At 40.1% G+C, this 22,641-nt stretch overlaps 1 protein-coding gene across 4 annotated transcripts in view; it reads right to left on the bottom strand.

Moving 5' to 3' along the window:
- SEC24D (SEC24 homolog D, COPII coat complex component) overlaps window positions 1-22,641 on the bottom strand; it is a 111,930-nt gene that overhangs the window by 76,103 nt on the left and 13,186 nt on the right. Inside the window, exons 4-7 of one of the 4 annotated variants that reach the window (XM_019927865.3) lie at window positions 19,709-19,857; window positions 17,850-18,128; window positions 17,437-17,567; window positions 1,400-1,511 (exon numbers count right to left, since the gene is read on the bottom strand). In XM_019927865.3, coding sequence (XP_019783424.2) covers window positions 1,400-1,511; window positions 17,437-17,567; window positions 17,850-18,128; window positions 19,709-19,857 — 671 coding nt within the window. The remainder of the gene's footprint in view (window positions 1-1,399; window positions 1,512-17,436; window positions 17,568-17,849; window positions 18,129-19,708; window positions 19,858-22,641) is intronic. The other 3 variants (XM_019927867.3, XM_019927868.3, XM_019927869.3) reach the window with 3 other exon arrangements.

Below are 22,641 nucleotides of genomic sequence, written 5' to 3'. Positions count from 1 at the left end.
GGAAGAAACAGCCGAGAGATGAGGCTGGTAAGGAATATTCTTTAGGTCTGCAAAGTGCCTCAAACTAAAATATTAAATAAATAAATAAATATTAAAAACATGAACATAACACTTACTATTAGGTTGAAATGAAATTGCCATTCTTGTAGGTCAACAATAATAGAAAAAAATCAGTAATTTCATATACCTCAACCTATTATATACCAGGTCCTAAGTGCTTAACAAATGTGAATTCATTTAAGTTTGGATGGATTCTGTAAGTAGTCAGGAACAGATTATTTTTAGAATAGAAAATGAAGTAATCTGAAGTGTGTTTTAATATTAATACCTATAACAGTAACATCATCTGTGACTTACATCAACCCCTTCTACATGTCGAGCCCCCATACATATAAACATACATACGTGCGCACACACGCACACACGAGTCATCTCTAACCCGTACATTGCCCCTGCAGGGCAGGTCTTAGTCCTAACATCTTACAGAGGGTGACACTGAGGTTCAGAGAGGTGGGAAAAGCAGAGCTCAGGACACTAAGGAAGAGACCCTGGATTTGCGTGCAGGCGTGTGAGGCTCCCAATCGCAGCGCTTTCTGCCTCGCTGTGCTGCCTGCCCTGTAAGGACAGTGCCGAAGGCAGCACAGAGGAGGGACTGAAGGGAGGGGAGCCCCGTCTGGAAACTGGTGGCTTGACAACTTTGAGATGAGACAACACGATTGCCTGTATACCAATGTTATATTTCCAGGATTGAGTATATGACCCATTAAAAGGGTTTATTCAGAATCTGAGATGCCACATCTCATCAGGCTATATTTTAACTTGCCATAAATAACAGAATAATATATTCCCAGAAAGATCAAACCTGCACGAGGCTTGACAGATATATGAAACTGATAGCAGACATGGGACAGAGGCAGTAGAGACAGAGCTCAGCCTCTCCTCATCCCAGTTTAAAAGTAGGAAACCAGAACCCCAAATGTTAAGGGACCTGCTGAAAAAAATGTCATTGGGACTAGAACCAGGTCTGCTGACTCAAGTACTCAATCCCCTACTGCTCTGCTCATGTCATACTGCCAGGTTTCCACTGTAGTAAATAAATTAAACCAAAGTAGGGCATGAACAATTTTAAACACATAAATTAAAATTTAAAATTTTCTTAAATTGATACATTGCACTGTACCTCACCAGAAACTCTCTAGATTTTTACAAGCAGAGAATACAGTAGAACTCAGACGACAGTACCTTCTCTTTACTTGATTAATGGCAAATTAGTTCCTGTTAACCAGCTATAAAGGGGTTGCCCATCAGTGACAGCATTATTGAAGGGTATCAATGTATTTGCTTAAAAATTGTGAGAAATACTAAGACCTTAGTCAAAACCGTAACTGAAAAGAGATACCTTGGTCTTGTATCGTACAATCTGTAGTGACCAGGGGAGGGATCTGGCCTCTGGTGTTGGTGGTATAAACCTGTCCCCCTCTGGTGGCTCTGTCATTCTCGATCACCTGGATCTGATAAATAAGAGATCAAGAGCACGTTAAAGTAAGTTAAAACTTCCCAACCTTCCCCTCACACTATTCACACACGCACACACAAAGGCATTTTCTAAATCCTTTCAGCTCATTTCAGATCAAACTCTCGTTGAGAACCCACCAATGTCTTCAGTCCCACTTTTGCTTACTTTCACAACTTTATGCCAGTAGCTTCCAAATTCTATTCTGTAATGCTCTCGAGCTCTGACCTGATCTTTTTTATTTTTATTCAATTTGTTTCTTGGGCCCATAGATAAGAGTTTTTTGGGAAAAGATTCTCATAGGATAAGAAACTGAAAATACCTTTTTTTTTTAAAAGAAAATACTATTTTTTTTTTTTTTTTTTGCGGTACGCGGGCCTCTCACTGCTGTGGCCTCTCCCGTTGCGGAGCACAGGCTCTGGACGCGCAGGCCCAGCGGCCACGGCTCACGGGCCCAGCCGCTCCGCAGCATGTGGGATCTTCCCGGACTGGGGCACGAGCTCGTGTCCCCTGCATCGGCAGGCGGACTCTCAACCACTGCGCCACCAGGGAAGCCCAAAGAAAATATTTTTTGAAGTTAAAGAAAACTCTAAAAGGCTAAAAATAAATTCAGAAGAAATGATTTAAAATATATAAGCTGAAGAAGACTTTTCTCCTCAAATCCCTCTTGATGTTCAATTTGCCTTTCAAGTTTCCTCCACCACACCCCTGCTCCTTGAGACAAAAGAAACAAACAATATCGTGTTCCCATATGATTTTTGCCTATCATATAGAAATGAGAACAAAAGTCCCCCTTTTTTTTTTTGTTTTGGCTGTGCCGCACGGCACATGGGATCTTAGTTCCCCAACCAGGGATTGAACCCGCGCCCCCTGCATTGGAAGCTCAGAGTCTTAACCACTGGACCTCGAGGGAAGTCCCCTTAAGTTTTGTCCTTTAATTTGGAAACATCTTATATTTCTCTACTGAAACATTTATTGATGAAGACTATAGAGATAAAACATTGCCTTTCTGTTGTAACTGTCTAGGGATTAAAATAATGAGCAAAATCTAGTTGCATGGAGTTAAGAAGGAATTCTAATAATAAAGGGATCTTTCTCTTCCTCTTTATCTTCTCCCTGTCCTCACTTCTTTCTTTATAGGATAAAAGTGACAAGAGATAAGGGGGTAAAAAAAAAAAAAAGGAGGCAGTAAAAAGAGGGAAAAAAGGGGAGAAATGAGATGAGTGCCCAGACTGCAACACGTAGCCTTGGAGGATACGAAGTTTTTGTGGCCCTAAAGAAACTATTAATGTGAGGGGAGATCAAGATGGCAGAGTAGAAGGATGTGGAGCTCACCTCCTCCCACAAACACATCAAAAATACATCTACATGTGGAAGAATTCTCAGAGAATACCAACTGAAAGCTGGCACAAGATCAAAGCTGCAAGAAGGATCCCCATGTAACCAGGTAGTACAAAAGGGAATAAACAAAAAGGAAGGAGGAATCGGGAGGAGACCTGTGCCCCTGGGAGGGAGCTGTGAAGGAGGAAAGGTTCTCTCACCCTGGGAACCTCCTTCCCCTGCTGGGAGGTCTGCCGGGACAGAGGGGGAGTGGGAGAGGCCTGGACGTTGCTCGGGAGGAGTGCGTAGGTTCTGGCTTGCTGGTAGGCAGCACAGAGAGGGACCAGCTCTGAGGGCTGCCATGCTGTCCCACTTCCTAGCCCGAGACATGTGCCTCCTGGTGTGCACAGTGGCTGGGTCTTGAAACATAAGCTTCAGTGGACAGACCCAGGGAGGGGACTCAGTTTGGCTGCACAGAGGCAGCCCAGGGGGCCTGGAGTGTGGTCGGGGACGCCACTGTTGGTGTGCGCAAGATGGAGCACAGGTCCACCACACAAGCCCCATTACTGGCATGCTCCTGGCAGGTCATGCCTCTGGTGGCAGTGGCCTCTGGCAGCAGGCACACGCCAGAGGTGGGGCTGACATCCCAGTCAATTATCAGTGCTCCCGCAGTGGGGGAAGGTCCAGGGGGCACACCAGCAGTGGTGGACTTTGTGGGCAAGCACACCAAGTGGTGGGTGGCGTCACAGAATCCTCACAGAATTGCATGCCTGCAGCGGAAAGCCCCTGGGGAGGAATATACAGCGCCTCCTTTCCCAGCGGGAGCACTCCAGTCCCACCGATCTCACATCACAGCTTAGAACTAGATCTAGGGGCTTCTACTACAACAACTGGGGAGCTGACCCTGCCCATGACAGGGCTGTGACAACCACATAGCAAAGAGGAGGCCCCACCCAACATCCAGTGCAGGCTCTGGTCACAACACCGAATACACCCCATATCAAGGGGACAATAGCCAGAACACTCTGAGGAAAGACGTGGCAGACATCCATACTAAAAACAGCCCTTATATCAAAAATACTGGACTCACACAGTCTACACAAGGACACTCGCACATTAAAAAAAGCCCTTCAAGACCACAGTAGATAACTGTTTCTCCTAAATTCACAGAGTCAGAGAAATTTAAGTAAAATGAAAAAGCAGAGGAACTACTTCCAATTAAAAGAACTGGAGAAACCCCCTGAAAGAATAAACAATGAAAAAGACAACTCCAGTCTACCACATCCCAAGTTCAAAAATGAGGTAATAAAAATGCTGAAGGAATTAAGAAAATTTATCTATAGAAATGCAGGTCACTGTAACAAGGAACTAGAAACTATAAAGAGGAACCAATCAAAATTAGACAACTCAACTGCCAAGATAAATACCAAGCTAAAGGCAATGAATAGCAGACCAAATAATGCAGAAGAACAAATAAGTGATCTGGAAGATAAATAATAGAAATCACCCAATCAGAACAGCAGACAGGAAGACAAATGTAAAAAAAAAAAAAAAAAAGAAGAAAAAAAATTAAAGGAACATACAAGATCTACTGGATAATACAAAGCATGCCAACACATATACAATAGGGGTTCCAGAAGGAGAAGAGAGAGAAAAGAGGATCAAAAACGTATTTGAAGAATTTATGGCTGAAAGCTTCCCAAACCTAAGAAGGAAACAGATATCCAGGTACAGGAAGTACAGAGGGTCCCAAACAAGATGAACTTAAATGGACCCACAATGAGACATAACATAATTAAAATGGCAAAAGTTAAAGATAAAGAGAGGATTCTAAAGGCAGCAAGAGAAAAACAAAGAGTCAGTACAAGGGAACCCCCATAAGGTTATCAGCTGATTTCTCTGCAGAAATGTTGCAGGCCAGAAGGGAGTAGCATTATACATTCAAAGTCCTGAAAGGGAAAAACCTGCAACCTAGGATGCTCTACACAGGAAGATTATCCTTTAGAATAGAAGGAGAAACTAAGATAATTTCTCAGATAAGCAAAAACTAAAAGAAGATAGCAATACTAAACCTAACCTAAAAGAAATATTGTAGGGTCTTCTCTAAGCAGAAAAGAAGCAAGAATCTATAGGAAAGGGAAAAACACAATAGGAGAGGCAAATATATAAAAAGATTGAAGATCACTTAAATAAGCCAGTAGGAAAATTTTTATAAAAGCAGTTATAACTATAATGAACAGCAAATAAAATAAACATGAAGATGTAAAATAGGACATCAAAATCACAAAATGTGGGGGAGGGGCATAAAAAATGTAGATATTTTAGAATGTATTTGAACTTATATGACTATGAGTCTAAAGAAGGTAGAAATAGTTATGGGTTAACATACTTGAAAAACAGGGTAACCACAAATCAAAAACATACAATAGATTCACAAAAAACAAAAAGGAGCTTAAACATAATACAAAAGAAAACCATCAAATCACAAAAGAAAAACAGAAGAAAGGAACAAAGAAGAACTACACAATAAACTGCAAAACAAGGTTTAAAATGGCAATAAATACATGCTTATCAATAATTACTTTAAATGTCAATGGACTAAATGCTCTGATCAAAAGACATAGAGTGGAAGACTGGATTAAAAAAAACCAAGAACCTATAATATGCTGCCTACAAGAGACCCACTTTAGGGTGAAAGACATACATAGATTGAAAGTGAGGAGATGGAAAAAGATATTTCATGCAAATGGAAACGACAAGAAAGCAAGGGTAGCAATACTCATATCAGACAAAATAGACTTTAAAGCAAAGGCCATAAAGAAGGACACTATATAATGATAAAAGGATCAATACAAGAAGAGGATATTACACTGGTTAACATATATGCACCCAATATAGGAGCACCTAAATACATAAAACAAATACTAACAGACATAAAGGGAGAAACTGAGGGGAATACAATAACAGTAGGAGACTTTAACACTCCACTGACATCAATGGACAGATCTTCCAGAAAGAAAACCAATAAGGTAACAGAGATCCTAAATCACACAATAGAATAGTTGAACTTCATTGATATCTACAGGACACTACATCCAAAAAACCCAGAATGCACATTCTTTTCAAGCATGCATGGAACATTCTCTAGGACAGACCACATACTAGGACAAATTTAAGAGGACAGAAATTATTTCAAGCATTTTTTTCTGACCACAATGGTATGAAACTAGAAATCAATCACAGGAAGAAAAATGAGAAAAAAAATGATTACATGGAAACTAAACAATATGCTACTAAAAAAACCAATGGGTCAACAATAAAATCAAGGGGGGAATCAAAAAATACCTCGAGACAAACAACAATGAAAACACAACCATACAAAATCTATGGGATGCAGCAAAAGCAGTTCTAAGAGGAAAGTTCATAGCAATACAAGCCTTTCTCAAAAAACAAGAAAAATCTCAAACAACTTAAACTACCAATTAAAAGAATCAGAAAAAGAACAAAACCCAAAGTGGGCAGAAGGAAGGAAAGAATAAAGATCAAAGAGGAAATAAATAAACTAGAGATCCAAAAAAGAAGAAAAAGAAAAAAATCAATAAAACCAGAGCTCGCTTTTTGAAAGGACAAACAAAATTGACAAACCTCTAGCCAGGCTCACCAAGAAGAAAAATAAATAAATTTATAAAATAAACAAAAAATGAAAGAGGAAAAATAACAACCGATACCACAGAAATACGAAAAATCATAAGAAAATACTATGAAGTTATATGTGAACAAATTGGACAACCTAGAAGAAATGGACAAATATCGAGAAACATACCACCTGCCAAAACTGAGTCAAGTAGAAATAGATAATATGAACAGACCAATCACTAGAAGTGAAATAAAATCTGTAACTTTTAAAAAAACTCCCTGCAAACAAAACTCCAGGAATGGATGGCTTCACTGGGGAATTCTACCAAACATACAAAGAACTTACACCTATCCTTCTCAAACTCTTCCAAAAGACTGAAGAGGAAGGAACACTCCCAAAGTCATTCTATGAAGCCATCATCACCCTGATACCAAAACCAGACAGACACTACAAAAAAAGAAAATTACAGGCTAATACCTTTGATGAATATAGATGCGAAAATCCTCAACAAAATATTAGCAAACTGAATCCAGCACATAATAAGGATTATGCACCATGATCAAGTTGGATTCATTCCAGGGTCAAAAGGATGGTTCAAAATATGCAAATCAATCAATCAGATAGACCATATCAACAAAAGACAAAAACCACATGGTCATCTCAACTGATGCAGAAAAAGCATTTGATAAATTCAACATCCATTCATGATAAAAACTTTCACCAAAGTGGGTACAGAGGGAACGTATCTCAACATAATAAAAGCCATTTACGACAAACCCATAGCCATTATAATACTCAACAGTGAAAAGCTGAAAGCCTTCCTGCTAAATTCTGAAAGAAGACATGGATACCCTCTCTCATCACTTCTATTCAAATAGTACTGGAAGCCCTAGCCATAGCAATCAGACAGGAAAAAGAAGTAAAAGGTATCCAAATTAGAAGGACGAGGTAAAATTGTCATTATATGCAGATGACATGATACTCTATATAGAAAACCCTAAACACTCCACACCAACACTATGAGAACTAATAAATGAATTCAGGAAGGTAGCAGGATACAAGATTAATATACAGAAATCTGTTGCATTTCTTTATACTAATAATGAAATATCAGAAAGAGAAAGTAAAATGGAAAGATATCCCATCTCTTGGATTGGAAGAATTAATATTGTTAAAACGGCCATACTACCCAAAACAATCTACAGATTTAATGTGATCCTATCAAATTACCTAAGACATTTTTCACAGAACTAGAACAAATAATCCTAAAATTTATATGGAACCACAAACAACCCAGAATTACCAAAGCAATCCTGAGGAAAAAGAACAAAGCTGGAGGCATAACCCTCCCAGACTTCGGCCAACACTACAAAGCTACTGTAATCAAAACAGTATGGTACTGGCACAAAACCAAACACAGCTCAATGGAACAGAGTAGAGAGGCCAGACATAAACCCACACACCCATGGTCAATTAATCTTCAACAAAGCAGGCAAGAATATACAATGGAAAACAGTCAGTCTCTTCAGAAAGTGGTGCTGAGAAAGGTGGATAGCCTCATGTAAATCAGTGAAGTAAGAACACTCCCTCACACCATATACAAAAATAAACTCAAAATGGTTTAAAGACTTAAATATAAGACATGACACCATAAAACTCCTAGAAGAGAACATAGGCAAAACATTCTCCAACATAAATCATAGCAATATTTTCTTAGATCAGTCTCACAAGGCAAAAGAAATAAAATAAAAAATTAACAAATGGGGTCTAATCAAACTTAAAAGCTTTTGCACAACAAAGGAAACCATAAACAAAACAAAAAGACAACCCACTGACTGGGAGAAAATGTTTGCCAACGATGAGACTGACAAGGGATTAATTTCCAAAATATACAAACAGCTCATACAGCTCAATATCAAAGAAAAAAACAACCCAATCAAAAAATGGGCAGAAGACCTAAATCGATATTTCTCCAAAGAAGACATACAGATGGCCAAAAGGCCCATGAAAAGATGCTCAACATCACTAATTATTAGAGAAATGCAAATCAAAACTACAGTGAGGTATCACTGGTCAGAATTACTATCATCAAAAAGTCTACAAATAATAAATGCAGGAGAGGGTGTGGAGAAAAAGGAACACTCCTACACTGTTGGTGGGAATATAATTGGTACAGCCACTATGGAAAACAGTATGGAGTTTCCTCAAAAAACAAAAATAGAGCTACCGCATGATCTAGTGATGCCACTCCTGAGTATATACCTGGAAAAGATGAAAACTAATTCAAAAAGATACATGCACCCCAACGTTCATAGCAGCACTATTTACAATAGCTAAGACTTGGAAGCAATCTAAGTGTCTATCAACAGATGAGTGGATAAAGAAGATGTGGTGCGTGTATACATACATACACACACACACACACGTATATACACCATGGAATATTACTCAACCATAAAAAAGAATGAAATATTGCCATTTGCAGCAATGTGAATGGACTTAGAGATTATCATACTAAGCGAAGTAAGATAAAGACAAATACATGATATCACTTATATGTGGAATCTAAAAAATAATACAAATGAATTTATTTACAAAACAGGAACAGGGGCTTCCCTGGTGGCGCAGTGGTTGAGAGTCCGCCTGCCGATGCAGGGGACACGGGTTCGTGCCCCGGTCTGGGAAAATCCCACATGCTGCGGAGCGGCTGGGCCCGTGAGCCATGGCCGTTGAGCCTGCGTGTCCGGAGCCTGTGCTCCGCAACGGGAGAGGCCACAGCAGCGAGAGGCCCACGTACCGCAAAAAAAAAAAAAAAAAAACCAGAAACAGACTCACAGACATAGAAAACAAATTTATGGTTACCAAAGGGGAAGGGGCAGGAGATAAACTAGGAGTTTGGGGTTAACATATACACACCACTATACATAAAATTAATAAACAACAAGGATTTACTGTTGTGTTTATAGCACAGGGAACTATATTCAATACCTTATAATAACCTATAATGGGAAAGAATCTGAAAAAAATGTATGTATGTATAACTGAATCACTTCACTGTACATACACAATATTGTAAATCAACTGTATTTCGATTAAAAAAAAAGAAACTACTACTAATATAAAAACTGTCTTCCCCCAAGCTCTGAAACGTTACCTGCTCCATTTTCCCTTCCCATCTCATCCTAATCCAGGCCCCACCTGGCATTGATATCATTGGTTTTTACAGCATATCAGAGACAGATTTAGCCTGCTTTTAAATCCATGCATTTCTGTCTTTTTAATTTCATAGGATTTGAATTTTTATTAAATTAAGGATATAGAATATGCTCCAAACACAACTACTGTTAAGATACAAACGAGACTAAAAGCTACCATGGGCAGAGACAAGAAGCAAACAGAAAAATCAAAACACTGTAATTATACTCTACATTTCAACCACAAGGTTCATGTGGTTCATTCAAAACTGGAGTAGTTTACATTTACTGTCATCATTTCAACCAATGAAGTGTCAAATACGAAAGCGAGGTAAAAGTCATAATAATGTATATATTGAACATAGATAGCTCTCAGTCTTCAGATAGACTCTACCTCTAAAAAGTTTATTTTAAATTAGCCATTTGCAACTCACAAAGCACTGCCTCCAAAGAAACAATGTCATTGGTAGTAATTACATTTCTAAATTAATTCACATCTTGGCTAGAATACTACAAAGAGAGTGAGAAATATAACAAACAGTTCTAGTAATTTCTAAAAATACAGGGGTTTTTTTGGTGGTTGTTTTTTTTTTTTTTTTTACCTCAAATCCATATTCTCGGAAAACAGCTTAGAGATAAAACACAGAAATTTCAATAGAGATTGTGACTGTGTCTCAGTTCTTAAAGGGTTTCAAATTTGGTGACAGTGACTCCTGATAATGCCAATGCTACTTCAAAATGTATAGATTTCTTTTTCCGCCACTAGAATTACTTTCACACATATCTGCTATGAACAGAGTATTCTAGTTTCACAAAATAGAATCAGGAAAGAGAAAAAAAGAAAGTGATTCTCTTGAGATAAATGAACAAAAAGGATAAGGGAGAGACAAGATAATAAGATGCATGTACACATCTAAGGCAGGCTGCCTAAAGCAGAATTATTTGCACTTGGGCACAGTGAGAGAAAGAGGAGAACAGGAAGATCTCAACTGCTGAATAATCCTCCTGCTGATACAAAGAGTGAGGAAGAGTTTGATGGTGATACCAGTGTCCTCACTTCCAAAATATGGCTAAGACCACCATCCAAAAGAGTTGTAGTGAGCACTTAGCTCAGGGCTGGAAGGCAACAGGAGTTCGGTAAACATGATTTCACATCTTTCTTTCCAGAAGGAAGAATTAATTTAGTTAGCAAAAGCATCCTACTCTGGTATTAAGAATATAAAAACAGGCTCCATCTGGTATTGCTATTTTATTACTTTTAAGATAAAAATAATATTGGACTGACTTATATGTGCATATTTTAAGGGTCTTGAATAAATCACATCGCATACTGCTTATTGCTTTTGTTGTTAACATTCATTCATTGAACAAATATGTGAGCACATACTCTGTACCAGGCCCTGTTCTATGTGTTAGGGGCACAGCAGTGAACAATGCCAAATCCTTGACCTCTTGGAGCTGACATTCTAGTATGGAAGGCAGGCGATATATAAATGTGTAAATAAGATACATCCTATGTCAGGTAATAAATGCTGTGGATATGAAGTGATATGGATGGGGTGCCAGTGAGATGGGGGATGAGCAATGAGGACGTGAAGGAAATGCAGGATTGAGCCATGCCCTGTATGTATGTAGGGGAGGAGAATCTAGGCACAGGAAACTGCAAGTGCAAAGGCCTTGAGGCAGGAGTACGCTTGGCGTGGCTGAGGCATAACAAGGAGGCTGGTGTGACGCAAAGCAAAGTGATGGAGAAGAGTGGTAAGAGACCAGGTCAGAGTGGCGTGCGTGCGTGTGTGTGGGTGTGGGTGCGTGCGTGCGTGCGTGTGTGTGTGGCGGGGGTGGGTGGTGTCAGGGGTGGCAAATACGGTAGGGTCTTGCAGGCCTTTGTAAGAACTTTGGTTTCTAACTAGAGGAGTATTGGAGGGTTTGTTATGAGCCGTGACATCATCTGACTTAGAATGTGAAAGGATCACCCTGGCTGCTGTGCAGACTAGAATAGCAGGGAGACCAGTTAGGATGCTCTTATGATAATCCAGGTGGGTACAGATGGTAGAGGCTTGGACCAGGATGAGCACAAAAGGCAGAAGCAATGGAATTAGCTAAAGGACTAAATGTGAGAAAGAGAGAATCAAGGATGACTCCAAGTTTTTTGGCCAGAGGACCTGGAAGAATGGGGTTTTAATCTAGATTTCAAGGAAAAGGTCTTGACTAGGAGTATCTACATTCTCATTTAAAGCCATGAGAATGAGTCATCGAAAGCGGTACTTCTCGGGCCACGTTTTGGGGTTTTTTTGTTATTGCGTTTTGTTTTTTTTTAATTTATTTTTTGGCCGTGCTGTGTGGCTTGTGGGATGATAGTTCCCTGACCAGGGATTGAACCCGGCCCCTCAGCAGTGACAGTGTGGAGTCCTAACTACTGGACCATCAGGGAAATCCCTAAAGTGGTACTTCTCAAACCTTAGGGTGCCTAAGAAACATCTGAAGAGCTTGTTAAAACAGGTTCCAGGGCCCCATTCCTAGAGATTCTGATTCAGGTCTGGGGTGGAGCCTGAGAACATGCATTTCTATTAAGCTCCAAGTCAATGTTTTTTTTGTTTTGCTTTGTTTTTAATTTTTTATTGAAGTATAGTAGATTTACAATGTTGTATTAGTTTCTGGTGTACAGTAAATTGATTCAGTTATACATATATATATATTCTTTTTTATATTCTTTTCCATTATGGTTTATTACAGGATATTGAATATAGTTCCTTGTGCTATACAGTAGGACCTTGTTGTTTATCTATTTTATATATATTAGTTTGTATCTGCTAATCCCAAACTCCTAATTTATCTCCCCCATCCCGTTTCCTCTTTGGTAACCATAAACTTGTTTTCTATGTCTGTGAGTCTATTTCTGTTTCATAAATAAGTTCATTTGTATCATATTTTAGAGTCCACATATAAGTAATATCATATGGTATTTGTCTTTGTCTGACTTACTTCACTTAGTATGATAATCTCTAGGTCCATCCATATTGCTGCAAATGGCATTATTTTATGCTTTCTATGGCTGAGTAGTATTCCATTGTATATATGTACCACATCTTCCTTATCTAGTCATCTGCTGATGGACATTTTGGTTGCTCCAGCCAATATTCATGTGCCGTCCTAGGAGCACACTTCGAGTAGAGCTGACTAGAGAGTAAATGTCGATGGAGAAGGGGACGGGTCCAAAGACTCTGGGACACTTTTAACACGAGGAGGTTGCAAAGACAAGGTGAAACCAACAAAGGAGACAGGAAAGAGCCACCAGTGAAATAAGCAGAGATGTAAAGGAGTGGGTGGTGTTGCCATTACTCTTAAGATAAAATAATATTGGACTGATTTGTATGTGTGTATTTTAAGGGTCTTGGATGAATGATACAATATACTGCTCATTGCTTTTGTTGTTAACGTTCATTCGTTCAACAAATATGAGTGCATACTATGTACTGGGCACTGTTCTATGTGCTGGGGACACGGTAACCCCACCTAAAAGGTGTTTCAAGGAGGATGGAATGAACAGATGTGTCAAATCTGTTGCTGACAGGTCAAGACAGAGGAGATCTGAGAATTGGCCACAAGATTTGGAAATGGGAGGTCACTGGAGACCTGAACAAGCATAGTATTAGTAGGGTTGTAGTGATAAGATCTAAACTGGAACAGGTTCAGGAGGGAATAGGAGGAGATGAACCAAGACAGTGGGTAAAGGCAACCCTTCTAGAGATTTCTTGCTGTAAAAGAGAGCCACAAAATAGGGAGGAAACTGGATAGATATGGGGAAGGGACAAAGGAGGCTTCTTTCATTAACAATAAGAGGTATTTCGGGAGGTTTATATTCTGATGAGAATGATCTAGACAGAGAAAAACTTCAGTTTATCTTCAAATAAGTAAAGATAATGCAGCAGAGAGGGGATGTGATGGTTAATTTTATGTGTCAACTTGGCTAGGCCATGGTACCCAGTTTCAAATACCAGTCTAGATCTTGCTGTGAAGGTATTTTTTAAAATGCGATTAACATTTATTCAGTAGACCTTGAGTGAAGCAGAGTACCCTCCACAGTGTGGGTAGGCCTCTTGTGACCTGTTGAAGGATTATGAGAAAAATACCGAGGTCTCCCTGAGGAAGAGGGAATTCTGCTTCAGATGCCTTCAGAGTCAAGCTGCAACATCAGCTCCTCCTGTGTCTCCAGAGTACTGGCCAGCCCAGCAGATTTTGGCCTTGCCAGTCTCCAACAACTGAGTAAACCAATTCTTTAAAATAAATTTATTTCCATATATAGACATATATCCTATTGGTTCTGTTTTTTGGAGAACTCTAATACAGGGGACATTTTCTGAAGGGCTGCTCTTGAAAGGCCGTAGAGGTGGATTCTAGGGCACAAGTGGAGATGATGGCCTTGGTGAGGAGTATGGACAAGCTTATCCACACTAACAGGAGGAAGAGGGAAAAATGAGCACAGATGCAGCGAGATGTGGAAATGAAACATGCAGAGGTCCTCTTTGGATTTCTTCTATTTTCTCAGTGTAATAAGGAGCAGGTTATCATTAAAGAGTCAGAAAAGGAAAAGGTAGTGTTAGGAGTTTCAAGAGAGAAGAAATGATAGTCATCCAGGAAAATGGGAGGGTCAGCGGAGTTGGGTGATGGTCTCCAAACTTGCTACACGTTAGAATTAACAGAGGAACTTTGAAAAACTCCAATGCCCAGTACAATTAAATCGTAATTTGGGGGGCTGGGAGCAAGGCATCAATAATTTTAAATGCTCTACCAGTTATTATTCTGTGCAGTCAGGTTTTAGAAACACACAACTAAAGGTTCACTTTAGTTTAGTGGTTATGAATTCAAAGTGAAACCAGTAAGCGTGGTGTGCATCTTTCTCAAGTTGCCTTCTGCATCTGGGGTGCAGGCACGGCGTAGGTGGAGAGTTGGTTTAACAACAAATGGGAATTTTCTAGGTGAATGCAGTGGAGGGACAGGGCAAAGGAGTTCAGGGTAGAAGATGCAAGGGACAGATTTATAATCATGGATCACATAATATAAGCTGCAGAGGAGAAGTGCGAAGATGAAGGTGGCGTGAGTCAAGAAAAAGTGGTAGGCTGTAAATCCTGGTAGGTGAATTATTATTGAAGTTTGAGTCCTAAAGGGAATGAGCTGAAAAGATAGAAGGCAGTGGTTGGAGGATGGGATGCTTTCAGCTGAGACTTTGAAGGTGTACAGTCACTGGTTATGATAGGAGTAAGTGGGGTAGCTACAAAGAACATTGGAAGAAAATAAGATCAAGAACTGAGAGGCCAGAGAAATGGAAGTTTCTACAGATGGATAGTAAAATTGCCAATAACTGTAACAGGAACAGTACTGGAGAGATTAACTAACAATGAACCAGGAGATAGAAACATCAGAGAATGAAATGGAACGACCCAAAGGGTCTGTAGATGTTGTATACAAGCAGAGAAACAGGAAGTCAAAATGTAAATCATGTAAATACATGATACTTCTTCCACTGGAATAATCAAATAATATTAAACTAGAAAAGTAATGGCTGGTAACATGATCATCAATAAGGGCACTAAGAGTTATTAAAATTTAATTTCTGGGCTTCCCTGGTGGCGCAGTGGTTGAGAGTCTGCCTGCCGATGCAGGGGACACGGGTTTGTGCCCCGGTCCGGGAAGATCCCACATGCCGCGGAGCAGCTGGGCCCGTGAGCCATGGCCGCTGAGCCTGCGTGTCCGGAGCCTGTGCTCCGCAGCGGGACAGGCCACAACAGTGAGAGGCACACGTACCGCAAAAAAAAAAAAATTAATTTCTAACATAGCATCAGATACTTTATCACAAGTCTTCAAGTTTATATTTTAAAAAATATAGAATAAGTGGTAGAGTACAAAAACAGCCAAAATCCTCCACCCCTACCTATACCTATGCCATTTTTAAGGACCTCGTTGCTCCTCCCATGCAGAGGCAGGGTCTATTTTTCTGCCCCTTGACTCTGGGGTGGTCTTGGGACTTGCTTTGGATGAGAGAACACTGCAGACCATCCTCAGCAGGCCTTGCATATTCCTACTTTCCCTCTTGGATCTCTGGCACCGCCAAACCTAGGCTATCCTGCTTGGTGACAGGACTCAACCATCCCCAGCTAACAGATGGGTAACAAATACCAAATGCATGAATGATACCATTTATAGTGGGCTGAATATATAGCCCCCCAAAAAGATACATCCATGTTCTAATCCCTGAAACCTGTGACTAACACTGCATATAGCAAAAGGATTGATTAAATTAAGGATCTTGAAAGATAGTGCTTATCCTAGATTATCTGGGTGGATGAAACTGATGAGAGGGACACAGGGAGTTCTGAGGTCAACACCCGGAAGAAAAGACACAGAGAAGAGGGGGAGGTGATATGACAACAGAGGCAAAGATTGGAATGATGCGGCCACAAGCCAAGGAATGCCTGGAGCCACCAGACGCTGGAAAGTCACCCAGGTTATGGTACTTGGATTATAGCAACCGCAGAAAACTCATAGACCATCCTAGACCATTTGGGCTCCAGTCAAGCCTCTAGTGGACCCCAGATGCACAAAGCAAGCCCAGCCAAAATCAGTCAAGCCCAGCCCAGAGGACCTACTGACTCATGAGCATAATAAACAGTGGTTGTAAGCTACTAAGTTTGCTGGTGGTTTGTTACATGCAAAAGTTAGGCCATATATATACATATATATATATGTATATATATATGAAATATAATACCTCTTAGTGCTCCTTAGTCTCTTTCTAATTTTTTCTACTCATGTTTATAGAACCACTTCAAAGATGCAAGTTAACTGTAGACAATTTCATTCTTATTCTAAAGGACTTTATATCCCTGCTCAAAGCCATAAGACTTGCAGTTTCTTCTGAGGGAAGTGTTTATATCCCTCCCCCATTGACATCAGACTTTGTTATATGACTTGTTTCAGCCAAGGGCATGTGTGTGGTTGTGACATGTCCCACATCTGACTGGAAGCTTTAACAGCTATTGAACCTTTTCACCAGTTTTCCTCCTTTTCTCTCTTTGCCATGCGAATACATGTCCCCGACAAGGGGTACCCTTTCACCTTAGATTCTGGAGTGATAAGGGCATATGGAACAGAACCTAAAACGAAACTGCAGCTACTGCAGTGTACATGTAACCTAAGTGATAAATAAATCTTTGTGGATGTAAGCCAAGTTGGGGACTGTTTGTTATGCAGATTAACCTAATAAAAGCCAACTGATACAGTTACTAAAAAGTAATTCTCCAAAGAAAATCACTTGGGTGGAGGAGAATTAAGTTACAGCTCTAATTTTATTTAAAACAGTTTTTTTAAATACGCCAAATACTTTGTACTCCTCTGAGTATCCTGAAAAGGGTCCTTTAGTTTCTTAAAATAGCATTTTTATATAGACTATACTCTTACTACTAATTACTCATTAAATATCAATACATACTGCCAATATATGTGAATACAAACATCAATAGATACTGCCAAGTTTACGTGATACCAAAAAAAACTCTGCACAGGCTGTTTCTCTCATGGAGACCTCTGGTATGCCATAACCCACCCTCACCACCCCCATACATACACAGAAGGAAGCAAGCCTTATCCATGTGATGGGTATTGTGCTTTGACAATAAAGGACAGGACAAATGCTAACAAACTGAATAGTTTCTGAGAACAATGAATGAAGAATGTTTTTTTGTTAGGTAGACTGTGAGAGTGAAAAGAGCACTTACTGGGCTGGGGATAGAGTCAGGATCCAGCTTCTTCTGGGGCTGCGGTGGACCAGCCATCTGTGCAGGACCTCCGGGGAAGCCTCCTGGGTAGGAGAGCTGTGCACCTGCCATCTGGGGGCCATAGTTGGCTGCTTAGAAAAAATTTTAAAAAGAAATGATTATAATCCCCAAACCCAGATGTAGGGCTCATTGACAATACTATACTGTTCAGTCAAGCACCTTGCATTTTTCATATTAAATAAGGCAGGGAGTTAAACGTGAATATTTACAGTTCCCCTTTACTTTGCACTTGCCACACTATTCAAAAACAGTAAGTGATAGATGCCTAGTAACATAGGAACAAATCTGATGATTCCCAATTAAGGGTACCCTCAGGGGACCCAAGGCATTCCTCTGAGCCCTGCCCACCTTACCCTGCTGCAGAGGATATCCAGGGCCCAGGGTCTGTCCTGGAAGAGGCGGGGGCTGGTACTGGGCGTTCGGAGGAGCAGGCCCGGGAAGCCCATCTTGTCTGTGCGTTGATGGAGGCAAGGGTGAGGCACTGGGGCCGTTTAGTGCAGTGGGTGGTGGTGGGAGAACCTGAGATCCAGGCTGCAAGATGGATGGCTGCGGAGACCGTGAAGGACCCTGGAATGCTGCTGCTGCTGATGGAGGGCCAGGGGGGCCCTGGCTGGGGGGAGCCATGCCCGAACCTAGGCCAGAAAAAGACCAGCCCACCTAAATGCCACACTTCTCAACACTCTGACTTCTACCACGTATACAACAGGGACACTTCCTTTTCAGAATAAAGCAAGAAGGCACCCGTAAAAGTCACATTTTTTTCCCCCAAAGATGAAATCATCATTCAGAAAGTGACACAAATGCTATTTGGAGTACTGCATACAAGTGGAGCAACACTTATAATGATAGTGAGAAAATTAGTAGGATAAATTTAAACTCAGTTGCATTCACTTTTCATGACACATGGCATTAATTCAGGAATTTTACCTGGTACAGAATATAGAAAATCATACAGAAGAAAAACATTTTTTTGCATGACAAGCATTATTCACTCAAGTCAATAAATTATTTGCATCCTGTGCTTGACTTGATCGAATGGATTTTGGAAGTAGGTAGAAATAACCAAGGAGACGGGATGGGTCACTAAAATTCTACCGAATTATACTGGAAATCATAAAACCAGATTATTTTTTCCTTTCTTTGATTATGTGAAACTGCACTGCTGCTGCTTTGGAGACTTAGCCATTTTGAAACCAGTAAAAAGAAATACTCTGAGGGTTTTTCCTACTGATACTTTTAAGAAACTAACTTTAAGTAATGAAAACATCTGTCATCAAGATAAATGGCTGACTATGCTGTTGTTCCAGAGAGAATTTCTATGGCTCTTATAAAGCATTGCTATTGATGTTAATCTCGGTACTGTAACTGTTTTCTCTCCTAGTGTTCTCTTTTCTGTCCCACAGCATCTGAGCTTCCATTCTTCCCATCATCTAAATGCAGAATTAAAATGCACCGTGGGGCTTCCCTGGTGGCGCAGTGGTTAAGAATCTGCCTGCCAATGCAGGGTACACGGATTCGAGCCCTGGTCCAGGAAGATCCCACATGCCGCAGAGCAACTAAGCCCATGCGCCACAACTACTGAGCCTGCGCTCTAGAGACCGCGAGCCACAACTACTGAGCCCACGTGCTGCAACTACTGAAGCCCGTGCGCCTAGAGCCCGTGCTCTGCAACAAGAGAAGCCACTGCAACGAGAAGCCCGCGCACTGCAACGAAGAGTAGCCCCCGCTCGCCACAACAAGAGAAAGCCCACGCGCACAGCAACAAAGACCCAACACAGCCAAAATAAATAAATAAGTAAATTTATATTAAAAACAACAACAACAAAAAAAGCACTGTGAAACAAAGAGTACTATATTTTTGATTTGGGGGCCTCATAATAAACACAGGGTTGAACTATCCTCACATTTCTTAAAATAATTTCACTGGTCTAATGTTTATTTGTGAAGTCAGCATTTTTTGTTCTTTATTGATGTGGTGTTGAACATAAGGTATTCTGAGGGCCCTTCAATTATCTTGAAATAAATGGCAGCATGATTTGGAAAAAAATAATTATTGCCTTACATAATACAGATGATTTATACGAAAATGTCCAAATACTACTTCAATATGGTATGTCAGAGGTATGTCTATTTTGAACTTGAAGAAAACCTTTCTTAGTAAAAATACTCATGAGACAAGACAATCAATGAGCATGAATAATGAAATTGTTACCATAGCTGTTGACGTGCATAGCACTGAGCTGAGTGCCCAGCTGGGCGACAGATGAAGTGGACACTGGACTTGGGTAAGACGATTGTGTAGAGGGTGAGTATGGTGCATAGGAGGGGGCCGCACTGTTGACAGGTGGAGGGCCAGGAAATCTGAGAGAGAAAAGGGGTGTTAATATCATATAGTCTCATATGCAAAATATCATATAGTCTCATATGCAAATGACATACAACAAATGTCAGTAACTTGTAAAATTAAATCAGCCCATCTAGTGGCACTAGGAAAATGACTGATATTATACACTAAGTCTTTTATTTATTTATTGTTTAACTCTTTATTTTATATTGGAGTATAGCCGATTAACAATGTTGTGATCGTTTTAGGTGCACAGCAAAGGGACACAGCCATACATATATATGTATCCATTCTCCCCCAAACTCACCTCCCATCCAGGCTGCCACATATCATTGAGCAGAGGTCTCTGTGCTAAACAGTAGGTCCTTGTTGGTTACCCATTTTAAATACAGCAGTTATACACTAAATCTTTAATTAACCTCAATGTGAGCTCAAAATGAATCATGTAGCATCATCCCATATCTATGCTTACATGCTAAACATATCAAGACACCTAGCCAAAAAAAAAAAAAATTCTAACATAAACAAAGAACAAGTTTTGGAAATCAATTTGGGAAGTTGAGTCCATCACAGCCTAAACTATGCTAGGGCTAATGATCAATAGACCAGAAGTCAAGAAAACTAAAATGCTCTGTGACTGTATCTTTATGATCACTTAGAAATGATTTTGAGAACTGTCTTAAAGATACGTTTTGTAGGGCTTCCCTGGTGGCGCAGTGGTTGAGAGTCCGCCTGCCGATGCAGGGGACACGGGTTCGTGCCCCGGTCCGGGAAGATCCCACATGCCGCAGAGCGGCTGGGCCCGTGAGCCATGACCGCTGAGCCTGCGCATCCGGAGCCTGTGCTCCGCTGCGGGAGAGGGCACAGCAGTGAGAGGCCCACGTACCGCAAAAAAAAAAAAAAAAAAAGATATGTTTTGTAAATCCACTGCATCACACAAAGAAATCATTTCTTTTTCTCAAGAAATGATGCTTTTTGTCTTTTTCTTAAAACTCATGCATGGAGTTTCATAGATACATGAAACGATTGCACACAGGCAGAATGTACATTCTCTACAAGAATGTATTAGTGGCTGTAGTGTGAAGTATGGTTACAGGGCTTGGGCTAACCAGCAGTTAATGGGAGGAGGTGGTGGGTAGTGTTATTTAATCATTTGAGAAAAAAATTCCCCCAAACATGTTCAGAGATATTTCACAGATGTTAAAAATATTTTTAAAATATAACATTCTGTGAATCATTTTTTATAGAGATAGTACAGGTAGGATGAAATATGTTTCAAATGGAAGTTATGACAAGCACCCTCAAGTATTTTTTTTTTTTTTTTTTTTTGCGGTATGCGGGCCTCTCACTGTTGTGGCCTCTCCCGTTGCGGAGCACAGGCTCCGGTCAAGTATTTTTTTTAACTTAACAAAAGGTTAAAGATTTAAAATACAGAATGAAAGAATGCACACCATTAGCTATTACTTTTTGACTTGAAAAAACCGACTCATCATTCATTGCATAATACATATCCTAGGAGTTAGGCGTCAGAAATTCACAAATTTTTTTTTTCTGATCAACTAAGTCTTAAACAGATCTGGATTTTAAATGCAATATTATCAACTTAAAAGTAAAAAAGCAAAGGGTAACTTTTATTAAATATTTTTTTTATAAAAAGTATTTTAGGGCTTCCCTGGTGGCGCAGTGGTTGAGAGTCCGCCTGCCGCTGCAAGGGATACGGGTTCGTGCCCTGGTCCGGGAAGATCCCACATGCCGCGGAGCGGCTGGGCCCGTGAGCCATGGCCGCTGAGCCTGCGGTCCGGAGCCTGTGCTCCGCAACGGGAGAGGCCACAACAGTGAGAGGTACGCGTACCGCAAAAAAAAAAAAAATTTAAAAGAACTCTGACATACATATGAAAAAAGAGATTAACAAAACATATTAAACATACAGAGTGGTTTAATATTTTTCAATTTCATTACTTTACTCAATTAGTTTATCCAACACCACACAGCATGTGGGTGTCAGAGCTTAGATGAGAATCCAGGCCCCTGACCCTAGCCTGGAGAGCTGGTGTGTGAGCATGGACAAGCCACTTAGTTCTCTGTAGCTTTCAGCTTTCAATCCATAAAAATGGAACAATCCCTTTCCCTGCTGTAAATATAATGTGGTTAGAATTAACAATCATATAGATTTAAATATTTCTCATTGATTACTTCATTTAACATATTTCTGGGCTGAGAAACATTCAATTACATATTTTAATTAACTGTTTCATTGACTGTCAGAAGAGGGCAGATTCACCATCAAAAAGAACCAAAAAGAACCATAAAGGATCATAACCAGAGGATTAACAAAACATGAAAAGTTAGCCTCAGTTTAACCCTAAACCTCTAGAGAGTTGACTCAGTTGTCTGTGGCCTGCTCAACCTCAAATACTTTTCAGTTTCAAGTTTCATTTTCAAATTGCATAGGAAGTGAGCTGTATGCTGAAGTTTGTGAGATAAGGTACCAAATTTTTGGAGATAATTTGGTACCTCCAAATAATTTGGAGATAAGGTACCAAATTTTTCAAGACTTGACTGATAGAAAATCTAGATTGTTAAATACTTAGCCCATAGACTAGAGAAAAACAAAGCTCTGCTCAATCATGTCATTGCTTTACACATATACACACAAATGGAAGAGAAAACAAGTATGTATTTCTCTTATTTTTCTTGTTTTCTCCTTTTCCATTGCAACCAATTTCTTATTAGATTCACCCTAATAATAGCTTCGATTTGGGAAGACGAGTCTCCTTCCAACCTTCCTTCCCACCCAATTT

This window comes from Tursiops truncatus, chromosome 5 (assembly GCF_011762595.2).
Source record: "Tursiops truncatus isolate mTurTru1 chromosome 5, mTurTru1.mat.Y, whole genome shotgun sequence".
Taxonomy (NCBI): Eukaryota; Metazoa; Chordata; class Mammalia; order Artiodactyla; family Delphinidae; genus Tursiops; species Tursiops truncatus.
This window is presented reverse-complemented; position numbering and strand designations above follow the sequence as displayed.